The 23,045-nt window shown below is 40.5% G+C and overlaps 1 protein-coding gene across 5 annotated transcripts in view; it reads right to left on the bottom strand.

Annotated features, from left to right (window-relative positions):
• Nucleotides 1-2,299: 2,299 nt before the first annotated feature.
• LOC105470783 (phosphatidylinositol glycan anchor biosynthesis class X) overlaps nucleotides 2,300-23,045 on the bottom strand; it is a 34,510-nt gene continuing 13,764 nt past the window's right edge. For 3 of the 5 annotated variants that reach the window (XM_071090578.1, XM_011723018.3, XM_011723017.3), the window contains exons 2-6: nucleotides 21,819-21,882; nucleotides 15,416-15,557; nucleotides 8,604-8,817; nucleotides 5,106-5,206; nucleotides 2,300-2,498 (exon numbers count right to left, since the gene is read on the bottom strand). In XM_071090578.1, the coding sequence (XP_070946679.1) occupies nucleotides 2,355-2,498; nucleotides 5,106-5,206; nucleotides 8,604-8,817; nucleotides 15,416-15,557; nucleotides 21,819-21,882 (665 nt within the window). In that variant the 3' untranslated portion in view covers nucleotides 2,300-2,354. Of the gene's footprint in view, nucleotides 2,499-5,105; nucleotides 5,207-7,986; nucleotides 8,041-8,603; nucleotides 8,818-15,415; nucleotides 15,558-21,818; nucleotides 21,883-23,045 lie in introns of all 5 variants that reach the window. The other 2 variants (XM_071090579.1, XM_011723019.2) reach the window with 2 other exon arrangements.

Here is a 23,045-nt window from a genome sequence, read left to right as displayed (position 1 = left end):
TAAATACTGATGAAACCTGGTTGTGATGAGCAAAAACAAAACATTCTGTATACACATACCCCCACATACTCACTCTCGATGTGAAACAGTACCATGTTCCCTCCCTGTCTAACCGTATTCCAAAACGTTGCCTGTCAATGTTACTGAATTGTAACTGACATATAATTCCATTTCAGTGTCACATTATTAATGCCATAGTGAAAGAAATATTTCTAAAACATGAAATTCTTTCTTATGAGAAAGCACGAAATCAGTCTGAAACTCAACTGGGTTGAAATTTTAGTCATTTGAAAGGTCACTGTTTCTGCTTTATGGCACTGGGTTGCCTTTTCCAATATTTAAGTCTCAAATACACATTTAAAAAGAACGGTTATGGCTAGTCAAGTCATACATGTCAAATTCTACAAGATGTAGTCCCATGAAAACACCAAAATATTTTAGGAAATGGAGCAGTGATGGCATATATAAAGGTTTATCACATCTCAATACTCTATATAAAACAAATAATGCCAACACACCCAGGTTTGATGGCTTCTGTTTTGGAACACACTTGCCCTAAGGTTTTATTTTTTTTTTTTTTTATTTTTTTTTTTTTTTTTATTTTTTTTGAGGCGGAGTCTCGCTCTGTCGCCCAGGCTGGAGTGCAGTGGCGTGATCTCGGCTCACTGCAAGCTCCACCTCCTGGGTTCCCGCCATTCTCCTGCCTCAGCCTCCCGAGTAGCTGGGACTACAGGCGCCGCCACCACGCCCGGCTTATTTTTTTTGTATTTTTAGTGGAGACGGGGTTTCATTGTGTTAGCCAGGATGGTCTCGATCTCCTGACCTCGTGATCCGCCCGTCTCGGCCTCCCAAAGTGCTGGGATTACAGGCTTGAGCCACCGCGCCCGGCCGGTTTTATTTTTTAATTAGCCTACGGCACTTACTTTATTTTCTAATTTTTTTCCAAACATAACAGTAAATGAAGAAACTTTGTTTAAAAAAATTACCTGATGATTCCAATTATTGTTCATGTACAACTTTATTCAAAATGGCAATCTGAGTTGTCTTCCTGACACTGTACTAAATCTTAGTATTCAGTTTCATCAAGTCCTTTGCTAAATCATATATCCAAAAGAAACATTATAAAATGTAAAAGGAGAATGGAGTACGTTAAGGAATAATCAATAATTTAAGATTACCAATAATTTTGAAATTAATATTAATTTCTTAGCTGTCCTACTTTAATGATTTTCATTGAAACTCTGGCAAATGTCTTTAATAGTCTCATAACATTAATATTTAAATAAACATGATTTTCATCCAAATTATTTTATTCTTTTTTTTTTTTCCTTTGGAGACAGGGTCTCATTCTGTCACCCAGGCTGGAGTGCGGTGGTGCGATCTTGGCTCTCTGGAACCTCCGCCTCCCAGGTTCAAGCGATCCTCCCGCCTCACCCTCCCAGTTCTGGAACCTCCGCCTCCCAGGTTCAAGCGATCCTCCCGCCTCACCCTCCCAATTAGGTGGGACTACAGACGCCCACAACCACCCTTAGCTAATTTTTGTATTTTTAGTAGAGACAGGGTTTCACCAAGCTGGTCTCAAACTCCTGACCTCTGGTGATCCGCCCACCTTGGCCTCCCAAAGTGCTGGGATTACATGTGTGAGCCACTGCGCCTGGCCTATTTTATTCTTATTTATAATGGTTTTCTCAATTTGTAGCTTAAATTGAAAGTATTCGCAGAATGACAATAATTTGTCTCTACTACATAAAGAAGTAATTTTTCAGCAGGGCGCAGTGGCTCACACCTATAATCCCAGCACTTTGGGAGGCCGAGGCGGGCAGATCACCAGGTCAGGAGATCAAGACCATCCTGGCTAACACGGTGAAACCCCATCTCTACTAAAAATACAAAAAAATCAGTCGGGCGTGGTGGCAGCGCCTGTAATCCCAGCTACTCGGGAGGCTGAGGCAGGAGAATGGCGTGAACCCAAGAGGCGGAGCTTGCGGTGAGCCGAGATTGCGCCACTGCACTCCAGCCTGGGCGACAGACCGAGACTCCATCTCAAAAAAAAGAAATAATTTTTCTCTCTCAAATGAAGATAAAGTCACTTCTCACAAAATAAACATTAATTTAGCAAAATTAAGTTTCCTCTTATGGCCTTTGATGCTTGAGGATTACCAAGGATCTATGCAATAGAGCACTAAATTTTGGAATTAGTTGAGAATTATCCCAAATTTCCTCTAGTAAACATAATTTTGGCCACAAATGAAGACGAAAGATAAAAGTAATTAACTAAATTCTAGAAGAACACTTCTCGTCAGAAATTAATAGATCTTATTTAGGTTTCTAGGAAGCATTTAACTACATAAAACTTATAGGGAAAAATAGCCATATTTGAAAATTGCTACTAGGATCAACGTAGAGCACAGGATTGTAACGAACAGGGTCACAGAACATACTAAAGAGGTATGTATAGTCAGTCCCACTGGAACCTGTAGAGTCACATTCTTATATACCTATGGGGAGAGAGAGAGAGAGAGAGAGAGAAGTTAGACATTTAAAATGCATGTCATGGGCCCGGTGTGGTGGCTCATGCCTGTAATCCCAGCACTTTGGGAAGCCAAGGCAGGCAGATCCCTTAGGTCAGGAGTTCGAACACAGCCTGGCTAACATCTCTACTAAACTGTCTCTACTAATAATACAAAAATTATTCAGGTGTGGTGGCAGGTGCCTGTAGTCTCAGCTACTAGGGAGGCTGAGGCAGAACAACCACTTGAACCTGGGAGGCGGAGGTTTGCAGTGAGCTGAGATCGCACCACTGTACGCCAGCCTGGGCGACAGAGGAAGACTCCGTCTCAAACAAATTAAATAAATAAATAAATAAATAAATATAGTAAAACAAAATGCATGTCATAAGGTGAGACCACTATTTCTTTGATTTTTAATTGGATCTTTTTCTTTCCTTTTTGTTTTAAATATCTTTCAGCCAGTGCTACACTACATGTAGTATTATTGGTTTGAATGACTTTTGAATCTAACATTTCGTTTAATGTTACAGAATCAGACTCAGTTCCCACAATAAGTTGCTAAATCTCATTAGTTCTGATTTTTCTGCTTTTTACATAAAGTATATTCTTTTAAGAAAAGCTATATCCCAGTGTCACCTCTGTAATCAATATAAACATTTACTTCCTCTTAACGTGTTTCAAATTAGAATACAGAATTCTCTCTAAATTGAAGATGTATAGGAAAAACATTAAAACAACAAAAAACTAAATTATCCTTTCATTCCCATTTGCCTTTCTCACCCCAGATAGCTTTTAAAACCTTGTTATTCACATATTGTGCAACTGAATGTGACCTTTGCTGTGACCAGCAACGCAAAAGTTCCTACATTCAACTCGGTTCTATTTTCTATTTGGTTTTGAAGATAAAGGAGTTCCGTGAAAAACACTGGGAAAGTTTACACTTATAATAAGTTTTACAAAACATTAAAATTTAGGTAACTTGGGAATACTTTTTGTTTTCTTTTTGTAAATACCTGAATTATGATTTTACACCCCCAAAAATACAAGTAACCAACCCAATCTGTAACAAAGTGCTATCTGAAAACCATCATTCAAAAAATGACATCTTCAACAAACCTTGGGATGGAATATCACCTTAGTAACGGCCACCTGGTTTTTCTGGTATATATAAAGATGAAATATATACGAAGTTGGCCGGGTGCGGTGGCTCACGCCCGTAATCCCAGCACTTTGGGAGGCTGAAGCGGGCAGATCACGAGGTCAGGAGTTTGAGACCAGCCTGGCCAACATAGTGAAACCCTGTCTCTACTAAAAATACAAAAATTAGCTGGGCGTGTTGGCGGGCACCTATAGTCCCAGCTATTAGGGAGGCTGAGACAGGAGAATCACTGGAACCTGGGAGGCGGAGGTTGTGGTGAGCCAAGATTGCGCCACTGCACTCCAGCCTGGGCAACAGAGCGAGACTCCATCTCGGGGAAAAAAAAAAAAAAATATATATATATATATATATATATATATATAAACTATATTTAAAGTGTTAAATTATGACCTCTTATGGCAAGTTACAGAATTTTAAAGACAACTGAGGTCAGATGCAGTGGCTTACGCCAGTAATCCCAGCACTTTGGGAAGCTAGGGGGATGAATCACCTGAGGTCAGGAGTTTGAGACCAGCCTGACCAACAAGGTGAAACCCCGTCTCAACCAAAAATACAAAAATTAGCCAGGCATGATGGCAGGCACCTGCAGTCCCAGCTACTTGGGAGGCTAAGACAGGAGAACTGCCTGAACCCAGGAGGCAGAGGTTGTGGTGAGCCGAGATTGCGCCACTGCACTCCAGCCTGGGCGACAGAGCAAGACTCCGTCTCAAAAAAAAAATAAAGACAACTGAATTCAAAATGTTTTAATAGGGTCACCACTTACCTTGTAGCAATGCACTAAATCAATAAATCATAAACACTAAGCATACTCTTCATTGACATAATCAATCAAATGCAGGTCTCCAGATGTATTTTAGAGTTTGAGAAAAATTTCCAGGTACCATATGGCAATGGTAATCTACTTGAAAACAAATCTACACTGCATAAGATTGCAGAGTCATCCATCTTCCCAACTGTATGTTCAATGAAAGTTCCCCAACCAAAAACAGCAGTGCTTTGTAGTAACCCTTTGCTGTAAGACAAAACAGCTTCCTATATTAGAAAATGCTAATCCCAGCTGGGCACGGTGGCTCATACCTGTAATCCCAGCACTTTGGGAGACCAAGGTAGGCGGATCACCTAAGGTCAGGAGTAACCAGCCTGGCCAACAGGGTGAAACGCCGTCTCTACCAAAAATACAAAAATTAGCTGGATGTGGTGGTGTACGCCTGTAGTCCCAGCTACTTGGGAGGCTGAGGCAGGAGAATCACTTGAACCTGGTAGGCGGAGGTTGCAGTGAGCCGAGATTGTGCCACTGCACTCCAGCCTGGGCAACAGAGCGAGACTGTCTCAAAAAAAAAAAAAAAGTGCTAATCTCTTAAATATGGCAGAAACATTACAGAAAGAGCTTTAAATGAGGCACATGATCTAAAAAACAACATAAAATATTAGCTTACTGATTTATACTTCATCTTGTTCCACTGGCAGATATCCTCATTCTCCAAAGCACAAGGAGCCGCCACTTTTGAGTGAGCCCAGCATTTCAAAATTGGGAACTCTGAGAAAAGTTGTAGAAAATGATGTCAGAAAACCTGTATTTGGACTCAAAGCTAGGCTTGTATTAAACCTCAACAGATAGAAGTAGTCAAACATTTTAATACATTATGTATATGATCTGGACCCATCTATCACCTTCTGTTATTTTAGCATTCTTTTTTTTTTTTTTTTTTTTTTGAGACAAGGCTGGAGTGCAGTGGCACGATCTCGGCTCACTGCAAGTTCCGCCTCCTGGGTTCACGCCATTCTCCTGCCTCAGCCTCCCGAGTAGCTGGGACTACAGGTGCCTGCCACCACGCCCAACTAATTTTTTTTTTATTATTAGTAGAGACGGAGTTTCACCATGTTAGCCAGGATGGTCTCAATCTCCTGACCTCGTGATCCACCCGCCTCAGCCTCCCAAAGTGCTGGGATTACAGGCGTGAGCCACTGCGCCTGGCCTTTTAGCATCCTTTTTTATGTGACTGCCTAAGAAATTAGAAAATTACAAAAGTATTGAAGTTGAACATGACTTCTTTTTTTTTTTTTTTTTTTTTTTGAGACGGAGTCTCACTCTGTCACCCAGGCTGGAGTGCAGTGGTGCAATTTCAGCTCACTGCACCCTCCACCTCGCGATTCTCCTACCTCAGCCTCCAGAGTAGCTGGGATTACAGGTACCTGCCATCGCACCCAGCTAATTTTTGTATTTTTAGTAGAGATGGGGTTTCACCATCTTGGCTAGGATGGTCTTAAACTCGTAACCTCGTGATCCACCCACCTCGGCCTCCCAAAGTGCTGGGATTACAAGCGTGAGCCACCATGCCCGGCCGAACATGACTTCTTTTTTTTTTTTTTTTTTTTTGAGACGGAGTCTTGCTCTGTCACCCAGGCTGGAGTGGTGGCCGGATCTCAGCTCACTGCAAGCTCCGCCTCCCGGGTTTACACCATTCACCTGCCTCAGCCTCCCGAGTAGCTGGGACTACAGGCGCCCGCCACCTCGCCCGGCTATTTTTTTTGTATTTTTTTAGTAGAGACGGGGTTTCACCGTGTTAGCCAGGATCGTCTCTCGATTTCCTGACCTCGTGATCCGCCCGTCTCGGCCTCCCAAAGTGCTGGGATTACAGGCTTGAGCCACCGCGCCCGGCCCAAACATGACTTCTTAATGAATCTTCATTGTACTCAAATTTGGGGCTGCTCTTAAAAATTTAATGTAAACTTCTTTTTGAAGCATCACTCAGAAAAGTAAACATATTGTAAGTGCAAAACTCGATAAATTTCCATATGAAACACACCCATAAAAGAGCATTCAGATAAAAAGACAGAATACCAGAATCCAGTTCTCTCAGGAGAGGAACTTTTCCAAACTTTATTTATGCTAAGAGGTACCTTTAATGGAAACAGAAAACAAGGTTGGATGAACAAAGCTAATATAACTGAACACTTTTAAATTTTCTCAACATGAAAGGTACGATGGTAACAAATGTAGCATTAAAAACCTCCCATCTGTCGGTTTTTAGTAATAGTGCTATTAACCTTTTTTTTTTTTTTTTTTTTGAGACAGTCTTGCTCTGTCTCCCAGGCTGGAATGCAGTGACAGGATCTCAGCTCACTGAAACCTCTGCCTCCCGGGTTCAAGCGATTCCCGTGCCTCAGCCTCCCGAGTAGCTGGGATTACAGACACACACCACAACACCTGGCTAATTTTTATATTTTTAGTAGAGATGGGGTTTCACCATGTTATCTAGGCTGGTTTCGAACTCCTGACCTCAACTGATCTGCCCGCCTCGGCCTCCCAAAGTGCTGGGATTGCAGGTGTGATACACTGTACCTGGCCTCAGTGCTACTAACTGTTATAAACATTCTAAATCAACCCAAATTCGAAGACACAAAGAACCGAAAACTGAAAGGAACTTCTCACACTAAAGAAAACATCGGGCCGGGCGCGGTGGCTCACGCCTGTCATCCCAGCACTTTGGGAGGCCAAGGCGGGCGGATCACGAGGTCAGGAGTTCGAGACCAGCCTGGCCAACACAGTGAAACCTCATCTCTACCAAAAATACAAAAATTAGCTGGGCGTGGTGGCACACACCTGTAGTCCCAGCTACTCAGGAGGCTGAGGCAGGAGAGGCGGAGATTGTGGTGAGCCAAGATCACGCCACTGCACTTCAGCCTGGGAAACAGAGCGAGACTCTGCCTCAAAAAAAAAAAAAAAAAAAAAAAAGGAAGAAAGAAAACGTTCTTGAGAAGACTGCAAAGGCTGGAGTGCACTGGTGCGATCCTGGCTCACTGCAACCTCCGCCTCCTGGGTTCAAGTGATTTTCCTTCCTCAGCCTCCCAAGTAGCTGGGATTACAGGCCCCTGCCACCATGCCCAGCTAATTTTTTGTATTTTTAGTAGAGATTAGTAGAGATGGGGTTTCACCATGTTGGTCAGGCAGGTCTCAAACTCCTGACCTCTGATCCACCCGCCTCAGCCTCCCAAAGTGCTGGGATTGTGAGCTACCTCACCCAGCTAATTTTTCAATTTACCCAAATTCTCACATAAAAACAGAAACAACAATCATGCAGCAAAATAAAAAACTCACAGACAAAATTTACAACAAAACTAGGTGATAAAGTATCTTCCCAAACATCAAAATACATGCAAGTGGAAACAAAACATCAAAAGCCACAGAGTCCTGCAAGACTGGTACGAAGAAACAAAAAGCAACAGAGGGGCAATGTGGACCAAAGGCTGCAAAAATAAACACATGTACATGCCTACTAAGATTAAATGGCTACTGAGAAGAGAACACAGCACTACCTATAGTTTTGTCAAAGGAATCAAACCTGAATCTGATCATTCCTCTGGAGCCAGCTGCCAATTTCCAGTAAGTAAAGAAGTAGGAGGAACATGAGTACAATTAGCAAAACCCCAGCTACGACCAACTCTGCAGGTCAAATGGCCCAGGTTCTTTCAACAGTTCAGTTTGGAAGAAAGGAAAGGGATAGAGAGAAACCTGTAAATTAAGAGACTTGAGGGAAATAGTAGATTTTTATAAATGGACAAGACCTTAGTCTTGGTATAGTATCTTGGAATGCCCATCTGGATGATAAACATATAAAGAAACATAAGTAAGTATTTGAAAGTCAGGATGGTGGGTTAGTCGTAGAGGGAAGGAGACGACAGTTGGGGCAGCGGTGTCAAGGACAGGGATGGCAAATGCATGTTTCTTTTTAACTTTTTGATTGTAAAATAAAGCACACACATAAAAATCTACTCAAATACATAGTTTAGTGAATTATTATAAGGCAAATACCCTTCTAACTACCACTTAGGTCAAGAAATAGAACTTTGCCAGCCACCCTAGCAGAAGGAGAACTTGCCACCATACCTTTATTCTTATTTTCTGACCCTTAGAAAACACCTGCAGCCCTCACCTTGGTCACAAAACATCAACAAATCTGGGTGATTGACCACAATCGAGGTTTCTCCATCGTGACTGTGTGGCCGATGATAGCGGTAGTGCACAGGCAAAAAGGCTTGAAAACAGTCAACGCACTGTGAATCTTGTCTGGCATAAATGAGAACTTCAGATTCCTTGGACAAATAGTTAGGGGCCTCTATATCAAAATTTTCTGAAACCATCACTGCCTGTTCAAAAAGAAAATAAATATTAATCAAGAAGAAATGAATGAGGAAGATTTTTTAAAAGTGAAAACCGGAAGACTATATTCAGACACACAGAGCAGTGTCAAGTTTGCCCCCTTTACAAACAATTTCCATTCCCCTTCCATCCTCAATTTTAAGGAGAGAAACAGAAGACAATTTATGGTTAATAAAAGTTTGCTTACTAAAAATAAACTGGGGGAATTATATTCTAGGGTACCAAATTTCCCCATAATAAAAATTATTCCTGTAATATTTTCTTATTAGTCTGTGTTTAGGTGACAAAACAGGTACCTAAGAACTGAGAAATTTTGTGAATATAGCATTATTCAATAAGCACAAAAACGATGACAAAGGGTAAAACCTGTATTGAGTTAAAATGACTGGTATCATTCTGACAATTTCCTGTTCTTCAGAGAAGCAAGTGAGGGCAGTGAGTATGAGCACTGCGGTCAGGAAGTCAAAGCAAAGGCCAGCACTCTTTCTAGAGAGGGTATAAAAAGTTAATGGAAAAAATAGTAAATGATTTCTTAAAATAATATGGTAAAAACTATTTTATAGAAAAGTATAGTATTCACCAAAAGTGAAAGTGTACACATGGCAGAAATTAGGCCTGAGTTATAACATGTGTATTTATTTATTACACACATATATATATCCACGCATACATACATATTTATGTACACACACACATATATCCACATACACACCCAGGCATTATACACATGACCTATGTGTACATGTATGGATGTACACACACACATAACTTCTCTTTAGATTGTCCATGCAAAACCTGGGCATAACTTAAAGAAACAAACAGCATTAACTCCTTCCCATCCATCAAGCATCCTAACTGTCCTCTGACAGTGACACCAAGTGCTATGTTTTCTTTTCATGTTGTTCCTTTTCAGTTAATCACAGCAGGAACAGAACTCCTTGGCAAAAGTCAAGGAATTGTATCATCTCATGAGTCATAGGGGACCTTAGAAGTAATAAAATTAAACCACTGTACCAACAAAGGTATTTTTCAGGTATACCACCACTGCTTGAGTACTTCCAGTGACTGGAAGGAAGCTCATTATTATGAGTCATCGCGATCTATCTACCGTTATAAGGTTATTTCTTTTTCATGAGTAGAAACTTTATGTACTAGCCTGTAACATTTATCAGTTGTTCTTGCTTACAATGTCTACAATAAATTCATTCCTTATTCCACTAGGGATCCTTCAATCATCAGAAAGCAACCATAGCTGCTGCCACGAAGTCTTCTCCTGACAAGGGAAATGTTCACAGTTCTCCTGGGTTCTCATGACATGGTTTCCAAATCATTCCTCATATTAGCTGCCTTTGAAATACTCATAGAGTACAGTAGCAGTATTATCTTCTTTAGGCAAAACTTGCATTAGCTTTTTGGCAGCCTTATCTCACTATGCTTTATATGCACCTACTATCTTATTTTTTGAGACGGAGTCTCACTCTGTCACCCAGGCTGGAGTGCAGTGGCACAATCATGGTGCACTGCAGCCTTGATCTCCTGGGCTCAAGCATTCTCCTGCCTTATCCTCCCAAAGAGCTGGGATAATAGGCATGAGCCACCGTACCTAGCCTCTTCTTTTTTCAAGACAAGATCTCACTCTGTCACCCTGGCTGGAGAGCAGTGGCGTGATCACAGCTCACTGAAGTCTCAACCATCCAGGCTCAAGCAACCCTTACACCTCAGCCTCCCAAGTAGCTGAGACTATAGACATACGCCACCATGCCCAGCTAATTTTTTGTATTTTTAGTAGAGATGAGGTTTCACCATGTTGGCCAGGCTGGTCTCGAACTCCTGACCTCATGATCCTCCCGCGTTGGCCTCCCAAAGTGTTGGGATTACAGGCGTGAGCCACCACGCCTGACAGTTAACTAATTTTTAAACTTTTTGGTAGAGATTCTCACTGCGTTGCCTGGGTTGGTTCAAACTCCTTGGCCTCAAGCAATCTTCCTACCTTGGTCTCCCAAAGTGCTTGGATTACAGGTATGAATGAGTCACTGAGCCCAGCCGTCTGTGATATTTCTGTCACACATCTTACTTTTACATATGGTATCAATGCTATGCTACATTGTTATTATTTTTGTCAATTATCTTGTAAAGAGATTGAAATAGTAAAAAAAAAAAAAAAAAGGAAGTCTTACATATTTACCCTGTAGTTACCACCTGTCATCATCTTCGCTCCTCTGTGTGTAACATCTTTTTTTCTCTACTTTAAACATTTTCTTTATCATTGTTTTAAGCTATTTGATTATCATGTACCTTTATATAGTTTTCTTCATGTTCTTGTACTTCAGCATCTTTCATATTTGAGTTTATAGTTTTCATTACATTCAGAAAGTTTTCAGTCAAATTTTCTTCAAATATTTTTTCCATCTCTGCCTCTCACTTTACCCTTTGGGGACTCCAGTGACATGTAGGGCAAGCCACTTAGTTGTTACACAGTTCATTAATGCTCTGTTCACCTTGGAAATTTGTTTCTTATCTGTTTTACATTTTTGATAGTTTCTATTGCAGTATCTTCAAGTTCATTCATCTTTTCTTCTGCAATATTTGATCTGCCACTAACTCATTCAGTGTATTTTTCATCTCACACACTGCAGTCTTAATCTTTAGAAGTTCAATGCTGACTTTTAAAAATATCTTCCACGTTTCCAGTTAAATTCTGAACACATGGGATGCAGTTACAGTAACTGTTTTAATGGCCTGTTAATTCTTTTTTTTTTTAGACGGAGTTGCAGTTTCGCTCTTGTTGCCCAGGCTGGAGTACAATGGCGCGATCTCAACTCACTGCAACCTCCGCCTCCGGGATGCAAGTGATTCTCCTGCCTCGGCCGCCAAGTAGCTGGTGGTGCCCACCACCACGCCTGGCTAATTTTTTGTATTTTTAGTAGAGACGGGGTTTCACCATGTTGGCCAGGCTGGTCTCGAACTCCTGACCTCAAGTGACCACCTGCCTCAGCCTCCCAAAGTGCTGGGATTATAGGCGTGAACCACCAACCCCGGTCTATGGCCTGTTAATTCTAACATCTGGGGCAATTCTAGATTGGTTTTAACTGATTGATTCACCTCCTCATTATAGGTCATTTTTTTCCCCTACATCCTTGCTTAGCTGCTAATTTTTTATTAGAGTTAAGAAACTGCTGATTTGATCTTGCTGGATACGTCTGTATTCCTATACATATTCTTGAGCTTTGTTTGCAATGCAGATAGTTTACTTAGAAACAGTTTGATTTTTTTTTTTAAGGTTTTGCTTTTAAGATTTGTTATGCAGGACTAAAGCAACGTTCAGTTTGCGGCTAAGTATTCCCTGCTACTGAGTAAAAGTTCTCTGTTTATCCGTTGTTCAAGAAATTATAAGGCTTTTCTCAGTTTGGTTGTTGGGACGAGGTACTACTCCTGTCCCTGTGTGAGTGCAGTTACTCAACAGAGACACACTGTTACCGCTCATTTTGTTAGATGGTTCTTTCCCTGGCATCAGGTAGTTTCCTAACATATAAACACTGAAAAATACTCAGCTACATACTTGAAAGGAACTTTCTGTTATTTCTGGAGTTCTGACTCCATGAAGTTCTCCCCTCTCTGGTACACTGTCTTGTGAATTCCAGTGACCTCTGTCTGCCCAGAATCTCAACTTTACCTCCTCAACTCAAAAAGTCCACTAGGCTCTGCTTGAGTTTCTCCTCCCTGCATTAAGCCTGAAAACATTCTCAAGGAAATAAGCTGGATGACAGCAGGGCTCACCTCACTTATTTCCCTTCTCTTGGATATCTCTGCCCTTCATTGCCTGATACCCAATGACTTTTCCCATTATTTCATATATTTTGTTTATTTCTTGCTTGTTTCAAGTAAGAGACTAAATCTGTTACCTGTTCTCCACTTGTCCACTTATTAAGCATAAGCCTTAATACTACATACTTTGAGTAAAACTTACGGTTTCAGAAAGTGTTTCCATTTTGACCTATAAAACAGCAATTTTATATGTTTCAATCTAATATTATACTGCTTTCAAAGAATCTAAGATATTTTGATGAAAAAATACATTTAATAACCCTACCTAAAAAAGTGAAATGAGGTTTATTTGATCTGCCTTATCCTTGGTGAACCTACTTAAGGCTTGCATTTATTTTCAAATTATTCACAAACCATCACAAGCTCCTTACAAAGCATTTTGCTGGCACATCACTCATTTAGTTTGGGCCCACAGTTCCATTTGCTGCAGCCAAAAATTTTATTTCCTGGAGCAGAATCAAGACATTAATCCAGGTATACAAGCATCAGTCAGTCCCTACATATAAGTTCCTTCTACCCAGTTACACTTATTATATAATAATACTTAGCATAACAAAGTTTTTCTGTACAAGGAATTGGGCCACAATCTCAACTAGGCAGAAGCAAGCAGCATCTAATATGTCAGGCATCAAATTCCATATATTTAAATGTCACAAATGTAACATCTATTTTTCTAGAAGTTTCCAAAATAAAGAAGTACCTACACTTACAAGGCTTATAATTAGGGATTAGAAGATTAGAAAGCAGAAAATCAAGACCAAGATAAACTTGTTAATCAATCTATAATGGCACTCTCTACCTGTACCCTTGTAACAGTCAACCTTCAAACATCCAAATCTCATCCCCATCCAAAGGTACGACTTTTTGGGTAATCCCCATCCAAAAAACTTCCATTTTCTTAGAACACAGTAAGTGATTTTATTAAGTAGATTTAAATATGATTCCAACCCATGTCCTTACAAGCCAAAAACTGTGTTGAAATTTGAAATCCATTATTTTAAATTTGAAAAGCCTCACTTAGAATTCATAATTCATTGAAGAAAAGAAATAAATGAGATCCTTCTGGCTGGTGGCTCACGCCTATAATCCCAGCACTTTGGGAGGCCAAGGCGAGCGGATCACCTGAGGTCGGGAGATCGAGATCAGCCAGGCCAACATGGTGAAACCCCCACTCTACTAAAAATACAAAAATTAGCCGGGCATGGTGGCATGCACCTGTAATCCTAGCTACTTAGGAGGCTGATGCAGGAGCACTCGAACCTGGGAGGCAGAGGTTGCAGTGAGCCGAGATTGTGCCAATACACTCCAGCCTAGGCAACAGAGACACTGTCTCAAAAAAAAAAAAATTAATTAAATTTTAAAAAATGAGGTCCTTCCATAATTGTATGTGTATGTGAACTGTGATACATACACAAAAAACTGAGAACACACTTGGTGATTGGGGTTGACATAGGTAGAATGCTATCATTGCATACCTTTCTATATCTACTCAATGAACCCTTGAGAATGCAATTACTTATTCAAAAAAAATTAAAATACAATAAACGGGTAAAGAAACTGGCCTAAACCACGATTAGAAATAAACAAACTGCCATCATGAATAACTATAGACGCATCTATTTTACAGTTTTAAAAATTATAAGTAGATTATAATCTTATCAACTAAGACAGTGTCTCCCAAAATTTCTTAACAGAAATCACCTGGGTTACATATACCTACTACGTACCCACAATAATTAAAAAAAAAAAAAAAGAAATCATCTGGGTTCTTCAAACCAGATTTTCGGGTCCAATCTAGACCTAATGAATCAGGATTTCCCAGGAAGGCAATAATCTGTACAAACGTGCCCCCAAGGAATTCTTATCAAAGTCAAGGAAACTCTTCTAACTAAGGGGTAAGATTTAGGCCCAGCAAGGGCAACAATATTGCAACCAGACAATCCTGGATCCATTTATTGGCTCTTCCATTTACCTATATGATTTTGGATAAGTTACTTGGCCTTGTTGTGCCTCAGTTTTTTTTGTTTGTTTGTTTTTTTGTTTTTTGAGACAAAATCTCATTCTGACGCCCAGGCTAGAATGCAATGATGCGACACTTACCCAGATGTTGGGGTATATGTCATTCTCATTAACAAAGTTACTGTTGAGGCACTATTTACTAATCATTAATTTTCTCAAGACATACACATACACACAGATAATTTTCTTTTTTTTTTTTTTTTTTTTTTTTGAGACTGAGTCTGGCTCTGTCGCCCAGGCTGGAGTGCAGTGGCCGGATCTCAGCTCACTGCAAGCTCCGCCTCCCGGGTTTACACCATTCTCCTGCCTCAGCCTCCGGAGTAGCTGGGACCACAGGCGCCCGCCATCTCGCCCGGCTAGTTTTTTGTATTTGTTAGTAGAGACGGGGTTTCACCGTGTTAGCCAGGATGGTCTCGATCTCCTGACCTCGTGATCCACCCGTCTCAGCCTCCCAAAGTGCTGGGATTACAGGCTTGAGCCACCGCGCCCGGCCCACACAGATAATTTTCTTAGTCACTGAGCTGTGAACCATCTTGCTAAAAAGCATTTAACTAGCTCAGTTTAGTTGGCTTATTCCTGACAAGAGTCACTCACTTGACAAAGACTATGTCCATTCTATCTCTAAAAATGTCACTTTACACACTTTAACAAAATGAAAAGGAAACCTGCTATTTTTTCTTAGTCCAAACTATAGCACCCCTAAATTAATTTCTCTCCCAAAAAATCCCCTAATCACTGTACCTCTGTTATGTTTCTCTCTCGTAATGAAGCCAACTCATATGGATCCACAAAAAGTCCTGCAGGAATGTCCTGTTTAATTAAGAGTCGGCAGGTCTGTAAGTCCTCAATGCTTTCTCCAAACTTCACTTTGATTAAAAGGTCTCTGTAAGACAAGTACATTTAAAGTAAATCTCTTCATTCAACTGTTAAATGAGATAACATAACACTGTATTCCTATTAGTGAAAACACTGTATTTCAAAATTCATTTTCCAAAAGTAGATTATAAAGTCAAATGAAATATTTATAACATGTCAGAATCATCCATTAGATCTTTCATAATTCATGTCATAAGCCACTATAGCATTATTGTAAAAATAGACAAAGATCAATGGAAAGGAATGGAATCCAGTAACACTCACACAATTTTCAATAAAGGTACCAACGTAATTTAATGGGGAAAGGACAGTCTTTTCAACAAATGGTACTGAAACAACTGGATATTTACATAGAAAAAAATAGGCCACAAGGCAGGCATGGTGGTTCATGCCTATAATCCTAGCACTTTGGAAGGCTGAGGCAGGTGTACTGCCTGATCTCAGGAGTTCGAGACCAGCCTGGGTAACATGGCGAGACTCGGTCTCTACCAAAAATACAAAAATTAGCCGGGCATGGTGGCACATGCCTGTGGTCCAGCTACTCAGGAGGCTGAGGCAGGAGAATCTCTTGAGCCTGGGAGGTGGAGGGTGCAGTGAACCAAGATCATGCCCCTGTACTCCAGCCTGGGTGACAGAGCAAATCCCCATCTAAAAAAAAGAAAAAAGAAAAAAATAGGCTGAGGATGGTGGCTCATGCCTGTAAAATCCCAGCACTTTGGGAAGCTGATGCAGGAGGATTGTTTGAAGCCAGGAGTTTGAGACCAGCCTAAGCAGTATGGAGAGACCCGTCACTAAAAAAAATTTAAAAATTAGCCAGGCGTGGTGATGTGTGCCTATAGTCCCAACTATAAGGGAGGGTGTGGTAGGAGAATCTTTTGAGCCCAGGAGGTCAAGGCTGCAGTGAGCTCTGATAGCACCACTATGTTCCAGCTTGGGGGACAGAGACAAGACCCTGTCTCAAAAAAAAAAAAAGAGAGATAGAGAGAGAAGATATATTTTTTTAAAAAGCTAAATGCAACTTTAAGAGATGAAGAATATAATTTCTGAAATAAAAACTTACTCAGACGTAATTAAAAGCCATTAGATGCTGAAGAAGAAAAGACCAGTGACTTGGAGACAGAGCAACAGAAACTATCCACGCTGAAGCACAGAGAAGAAAAAAGACCAGGGAGAAAAAAAGAACAGCCTCCAAGGCCTTTAAACAATATCAAGTAGTCTAGTATACATATATTTGGAGTTCCTAAAATAGAGAAGAGAATGTAACAGAAAAAAAAATGAAGATATAATGGCTGAACACTTTCTGAATTTCATAAAAATTATAAGTCTACAAATCCAAGAAGCCCAACCAACTCCAAGCAGGATAAATACAAAGAAAATCACATCAAGGCATATTATTATCCAGTCAATGGGAAACAATCTTAAAAGTTATCAATAATTATGTAGAGATTAACAAAGATAAGAATAAGCTAGAAGATAATGGAGCAACTTATTTAAAGTAGTAAAAGAAAAGCAGCTGTCAATCTAGAATTTTACATCCAGGAGGAAAATCTTCCAAAAATAAAGGCAAAATAAAGATTCAGACAAACAAAACTAAGAGAATTTGTCACTGCAAGAAATGACAGATAGTAAATGATACTAGATAGAAACATAAATCTATAAGAAAGAAGAGATCTGAAATGGTAACTATGTGGGGGAATATAAAATACTTTTTTCTCATGTTTTAATTGCTTTCAAATATGATTGCTAGACAAATTGGAGCCCTTGAGCATTGCTGGTGGGAATGTAAAATGATGTGGCCACTATGGGAAACTCTATGACAATTTTTCAAAAACACAGAATTATCACATGATCCAGCAATTCCACTTCTGGGTACATGAAGCAGGCATTTAAGAGGCAACAGCCAAAAGGCAGGAGCCACCAAAGTGCCCGTCAACAATGAACGGACAAGCAGAATGTGGTCTCAACATACAATGGAATTTATTCAGCTTTAAAAAGAAGGGAAACTCTGCCATACCCTAAAACACGAAGCAACGGTGAGAACATTATGCTCAGTGAAATAAGCTAGTCACAAATATTATATGATTCTACTTATATGAGGTACCCAGAGGAGTCAAATTCACAGCGACAAGAATGCTGGTTGCCAGGAGCTGGCAGAAGGAGAAATGAGTAGTTATTGCTTAATAGGCAAAGAATTTCAGTTGTACAAAATAAAGAGTTCTGCAAATGAATGGTGGTGATGGTAGCACAATAATGTGAATGTACTTGATGCCACTGAATTGTACACTTAAAAATAGTTAAAATTAGGCTGGGCGTGGTGGCTCACGCCTGTAATCCCAATACTTTGGGAGGCTGAAGCAGGCGGATCATGTGGTCAGGAGATGGAGACCATCCTGGCCAACATGGTGAAACCCTGTCCCACAAAAATTATCTAGGCGTGCTGGCATGTGCCTGTAATCCGGAGGCTGAGGCAGGAGAATCGCTTGAACGCGGGAGTCAGAGGTTGCAGTGAGCCGAGATCGCGCCACTGCACTCCAGCCTGGGCGACAGAGCGAGACTCCATCTCAAAAAATAAAAAATAGGCCGGGCGCGGTGGCTCAAGCCTGTAATCCCAGCACTTTGGGAGGCCGAGGAGGGCGGATCACAAGGTCAGGAGATGGAGACCATCCTGGCTAACACCGTGAAACTCCGTCTCTACTAAAAAATACAAAAAACTAGCCGGGCGAGGTGGCGGGCGCCTGTAGTCCCAGCTACTCGGGAGGCTGAGGCAGGAGAATGGCGTAAACCCGGGAGGCGGAGCTTGCAGTGAGCCGAGATGGCGCCACTGCCTCCAGCCTGGGGCACAGAGCAAGACTCCGTCTCAAAAAATAAATAAATAAATAAATAAATAAAATAAAAAATAAAAAAAGTTAAAATTGTCAATTTTATGTTATGGGTATTTTATCACAATTAAAATAAATAATGTAAAAAGTGACTGCTTAAAGAAAAACCAATAACAATATATTGTGGGGCTCATAACGCAAGTAAAAAATAAAGTAAAATATGTGATAACAACAGCATAGAAAAGAGAAGGAGATGAAACTGTCCTGATAAAACAGTATCTGTGACATGGAATAAAATTATTTGAAGGTAGACTGTGATAGGTAACGATTACACATTGTAAACCCTAAAGCAGCAAATTAAAACCAGAGAGATGGCTAATTAGCCAACACTTGAGATAAAACAGAATGCTTAATAAATACTCAATGTATCCAAAATAAGGCAAGAAAAAAAGAAGACTAGATGCAACAAAGAGAAAAACAAATAGAAAAAAAAGTAGCTAGATATATTTAAACCAAACCAACCATATTAATATTTACATTAAAAATAAATGGTCTAATCACTCCAGTTAGAATGCAGAGACTGACAGATGGATAAAACAGCAACTCCTTTCACAGGCTCTTGGGATTTGGAAAGAAAAAAAAGGCCACCCTTAACTATATGCTATCTACAGAAAACACACTGACGATAAAGACGATACAAGTAAAAGGATAAGAAAGATATGCAAAAATTAATAATAAATATGGGATGGCTATATTAATAGTAGAATAAGGAGACTCCAGAACAAGGAATATTGTCAGTCGTAAAGAAAGACATTACACAAAGATAAAGGGGTCAACTCATCCAGTTCATCAAGAACATATCAAGAGCATCAAGAACAATCCTAAATGTAACATACACACCCAAAACCAGAGCTTCACATAGTCATTGTTAAATTCTATTAAACATTAAAGGAATAAATAATACCAATGCTACACAAGCAGAAACTAGAGAAGAAAAAAATGTTTCCCAATCGATAAGGCCAGCAATGCCCTGACAGTGAAACCAGAATAAGGCATCACAACAGAGTCATGGGCCTATAGCCTTCGTGAACATACAAGTGAAAATACCTAGCAAGTTATTAGCAAAACAAATCCAGATCTATTTCAAGAAGATAACATCGCATGACCAAGGAGTAGGTTCACTATTGGAAACATCAATGTACTTCATCATATTAACAGAATAAAATATAAGAATTGTATGATCCTCTCAAAACAGAGGAAGAAAAAGTATCTGACAAAATTTAACACCCAATCATGGGGGGGAAAAAAAAAAAACCTCTCAGGAAACCAGAAACTTAAGAGAAAGTCCTCAACTCATAAAAAGCTATCTACAAAAAACCTAACACAAATATACTTCATGGTGAAATAACTATACCCTTCCCCCTTTTTTTTTTTTTGAGACAGAGTCTCACTCTGTGCAGTGGCACAATCTCGGCTCACCGCAGCCTCCGCCTCCCAGGTTCAAGTGATTCTCCTGCCTCAGCCTCCTGAGTAGCTGGGATTACAGGCGCCGCCACCACACTCGGCTGATGTTTTGTATTTTTAGTAGAGATGGGGTTTCACCATGTTGGCCAGGTTGGTCTTGAACTCCCGATCTCGTGATCTGCCGGCCTCGGCCTCCCAAAGTGCTGGGATTACAGGCGTGAGCCACTGCACCCGGCATAAAAAAAATTAAAAAAAAAATAAATGAATCAGAATTTATATATCAAGTATCTGAGAATCATTTCAAAATAATCACCTTGAGAAGCTTCAGTTTGGGGAAGTTTTCTTGAGAAATGGTTTCCACACCCTTTTGCCAGACTTTTTTTTTTTTTTTTTTTTTTTTTTGACACGGAGTCTTGCGCTGCCGCCCAGGCTGGGGTGCAGTGGCCGGATCTCAGCTCACTGCAAGCTCCGCCTCCCAGGTTTACACCATTCTCCTGCCTCAGCCTCCCGAGTAGCTGGGACTACAGGCGCCCGCCACCTCACCCGGCTAGTTTTTTGTATTTTTAAGTAGAGACGGGGTTTCACCGTGTTAGCCAGGATGGTCTCCATCTCCTGACCTCGTGATCCGCCCGTCTCGGCCTCCCAAAGTGCTGGGATTACAGGCTTGAGCCACCGCGCCCGGCCCCTTTTGCCAGACTTTTAAAGATCTTCAATATAGGCAAATATTCATCTTTTGAAGATAGTTTCTTTTTTGGAAACAGCTTGGTCATTTAGAATCAACAGTAGTAAGAAATAGTGACTTAGAGTAGTGTATCATAGTACTTGAGATGGCTTTGAAGTATACTAGTACTAAATCTGAGTCAGAGCTCTATCACCCTAATTTCTACCAAATTATTTAAATTCTTTGAGCTCTACCTCCCTCATCTGAAAAATAAGAAAAAATCATCTATCTCATGCCATTGTGAAGATTAAATGGAATATTGTATATATAGGCACTGGTTGTATATATAAAAATATACTGTATATGAGATGGTGTGTGTAGGTTCTATACAAATACTATGCTATTTGAGGCCGGGTGCGGTGGCTCAAGCCTGTAATCCCAGCACTTTGGGAGGCCGAGATGGGTGGATCACGAGGTCAGGAGATCGAGACCATCCTGGCTAACACCGTGAAACCCCGTCTCTACTAAAAAATACAAAAAACTAGCCAGGCGAGGTGGCGCGCGCCTGTAGTCCCAGCTACTCAGGAGGCTGAGGCAGGAGAATGGCGGGAACCCGGGAGGCAGAGCTTTCAGTGAGCTGAGATCCGGCCACTGCACTCCAGCCTGGGCGACAGAGTGAGACTCCGTCTCAAAAAAAAAAAAACAAAAAACAAATACTATGCTATTTGATATAGGGTACTTAAGCATCTGAGGATTTTGGTGTCCTCGGGGGAGGTCCAGGAGGAACCAATCCCCTCAGATACCAAGGGACAATTGTACGTGGTAAACAATACATATTTGTTTTCTTCTTTGCTCCACTCAATTAATCATTATTTCAAAGTGTGAACCACATATGCCATCACTGAGTAACTGTGAGGAAGCAAGTGATTTTTCTCTTTTCTTTTTGAGACAGAGTCTTGCTCTGTTGCCCAGGATGGAGTACAGTGGCATGATTTCAGTTCACCACAACCTCCACCTCCTGGGTTCAAGCGATTCTCCTGCCTCAGCCTCCGGAGTAGCTGGGACTACAGGTGTGTGCACCACCATGCCCAACTAATTTTTGTATTTTTAGTAGAGACAGGGTTTCACTACGTTGGCCAGGCTGGTCTCGAACTCCTGACCTTGTGATCTGCCCACTTCCGCCTCCCAAAGTGTTGGGATTACAGATGAGAGCCACCGCATCCGGCCTGATTTTTCAACTTATACATATTTCAACCATCAATTTTTTGCTCTCAATTATATGAGACATTATTTTAATAGAAATAGAAATCAATGGGCAACTTACCTGTGGAAACCATCTTTCAAAACTTCTTGCCTCAAAATAATTTCAGAACACATGGCCCTTGTGCCTATAAGAGCCAAAAGATATTTTTAAAAAAATAAAAGCACTGAATAAAATAATATTTAAGCAATTAGAAAAGAGTTATTTTAGTAGGCTTTACTTGCCTAGAAAATCTAACCAACCTAAAAAAAAACTTCTAAAATTTAAGCAATTTGAGATATATATACTTGCAATATAGCACTGTGGTTAAGAACAATGACTCTGAAGTTAGATTGCCTGATTTCAAATCCCAGTCTGCAACTTAATAGCCGTGTCAACTTTGGGCAAGATAGTTTATCTCTCTACTAGCTGTCATAAGAATTTAATATATATGTAGAAGCACTTAGAACAGCAGTAAGAATACATATTAAGTGTTCTATATAAGTGTTTGTTATTAATATTACTTTATTCAGGTGATCCCAAGATGCCAAAAAGGAACAGGACGGCTAAAGAGCCAGGAAATCTCCATTTTGGCCCTAGTTCACCGAAACTGTGTTATCAAATAGATACATACTGGCAACTTCTATATTCTAACATCCATGCCTACAAAACCAGGAAAATGGTACATGTATGCCTTGTGGAGATGCTGGAAGGTTTAAAAAAAAAAAAAAAAAGAAAGAAAGAAACCTGGAGGCACTTAAAGCTTCAATGGGTTCCACTGTAAACTTAGAATAACCAGAAATCTCAGTACACTGACTTCATCCAGACTCCAGACATTCAAGCTGTTACTCAGAGCCAGGTGTGCCAGCTTGCACCTGAGGTGGGAGGATTGCTTGAACCCACGGGATGGGGACTGCAGTGAGCTACGATTACACCACTGCACTCAAGCCTGGGTGACAGAGAGAGACCTTGTCTCTAAACACAAAAAAAGAAAACTATTACTCAGTGTAAGCATCTTAAAACTCAAAATTCAGTTACTATTGACCAGCAACTCTGCCAGGCATTTGCTATGGAACTTTGTCCCATTTTAAAAGCTGTAAATCTGTGGGAAGAACATTTAAAAAACACACAAGCCTGGACAACATAGCAAGACTCCATCTCCATTAAGAAAAATACAAAAATTAGCTACTTAGGAGGCTTAGGTGGGAGGATGGCTTAAGGCCAGGAGGCAGAGGGAGGCTGCAGTGAGCAGAGACTGTACCACTTCACTCCAGCCTGGGTGACAAAGCCAGACCTTGTCTCAAAACAAAA

The sequence above is a fragment of the Macaca nemestrina genome, chromosome 2, assembly GCF_043159975.1.
Source record: "Macaca nemestrina isolate mMacNem1 chromosome 2, mMacNem.hap1, whole genome shotgun sequence".
In the NCBI taxonomy this organism is placed as follows: domain Eukaryota; kingdom Metazoa; phylum Chordata; class Mammalia; order Primates; family Cercopithecidae; genus Macaca; species Macaca nemestrina.
The sequence above is the reverse complement of the archived record's forward strand: the minus strand, read 5'-3'. Positions and strand labels throughout refer to the sequence as shown.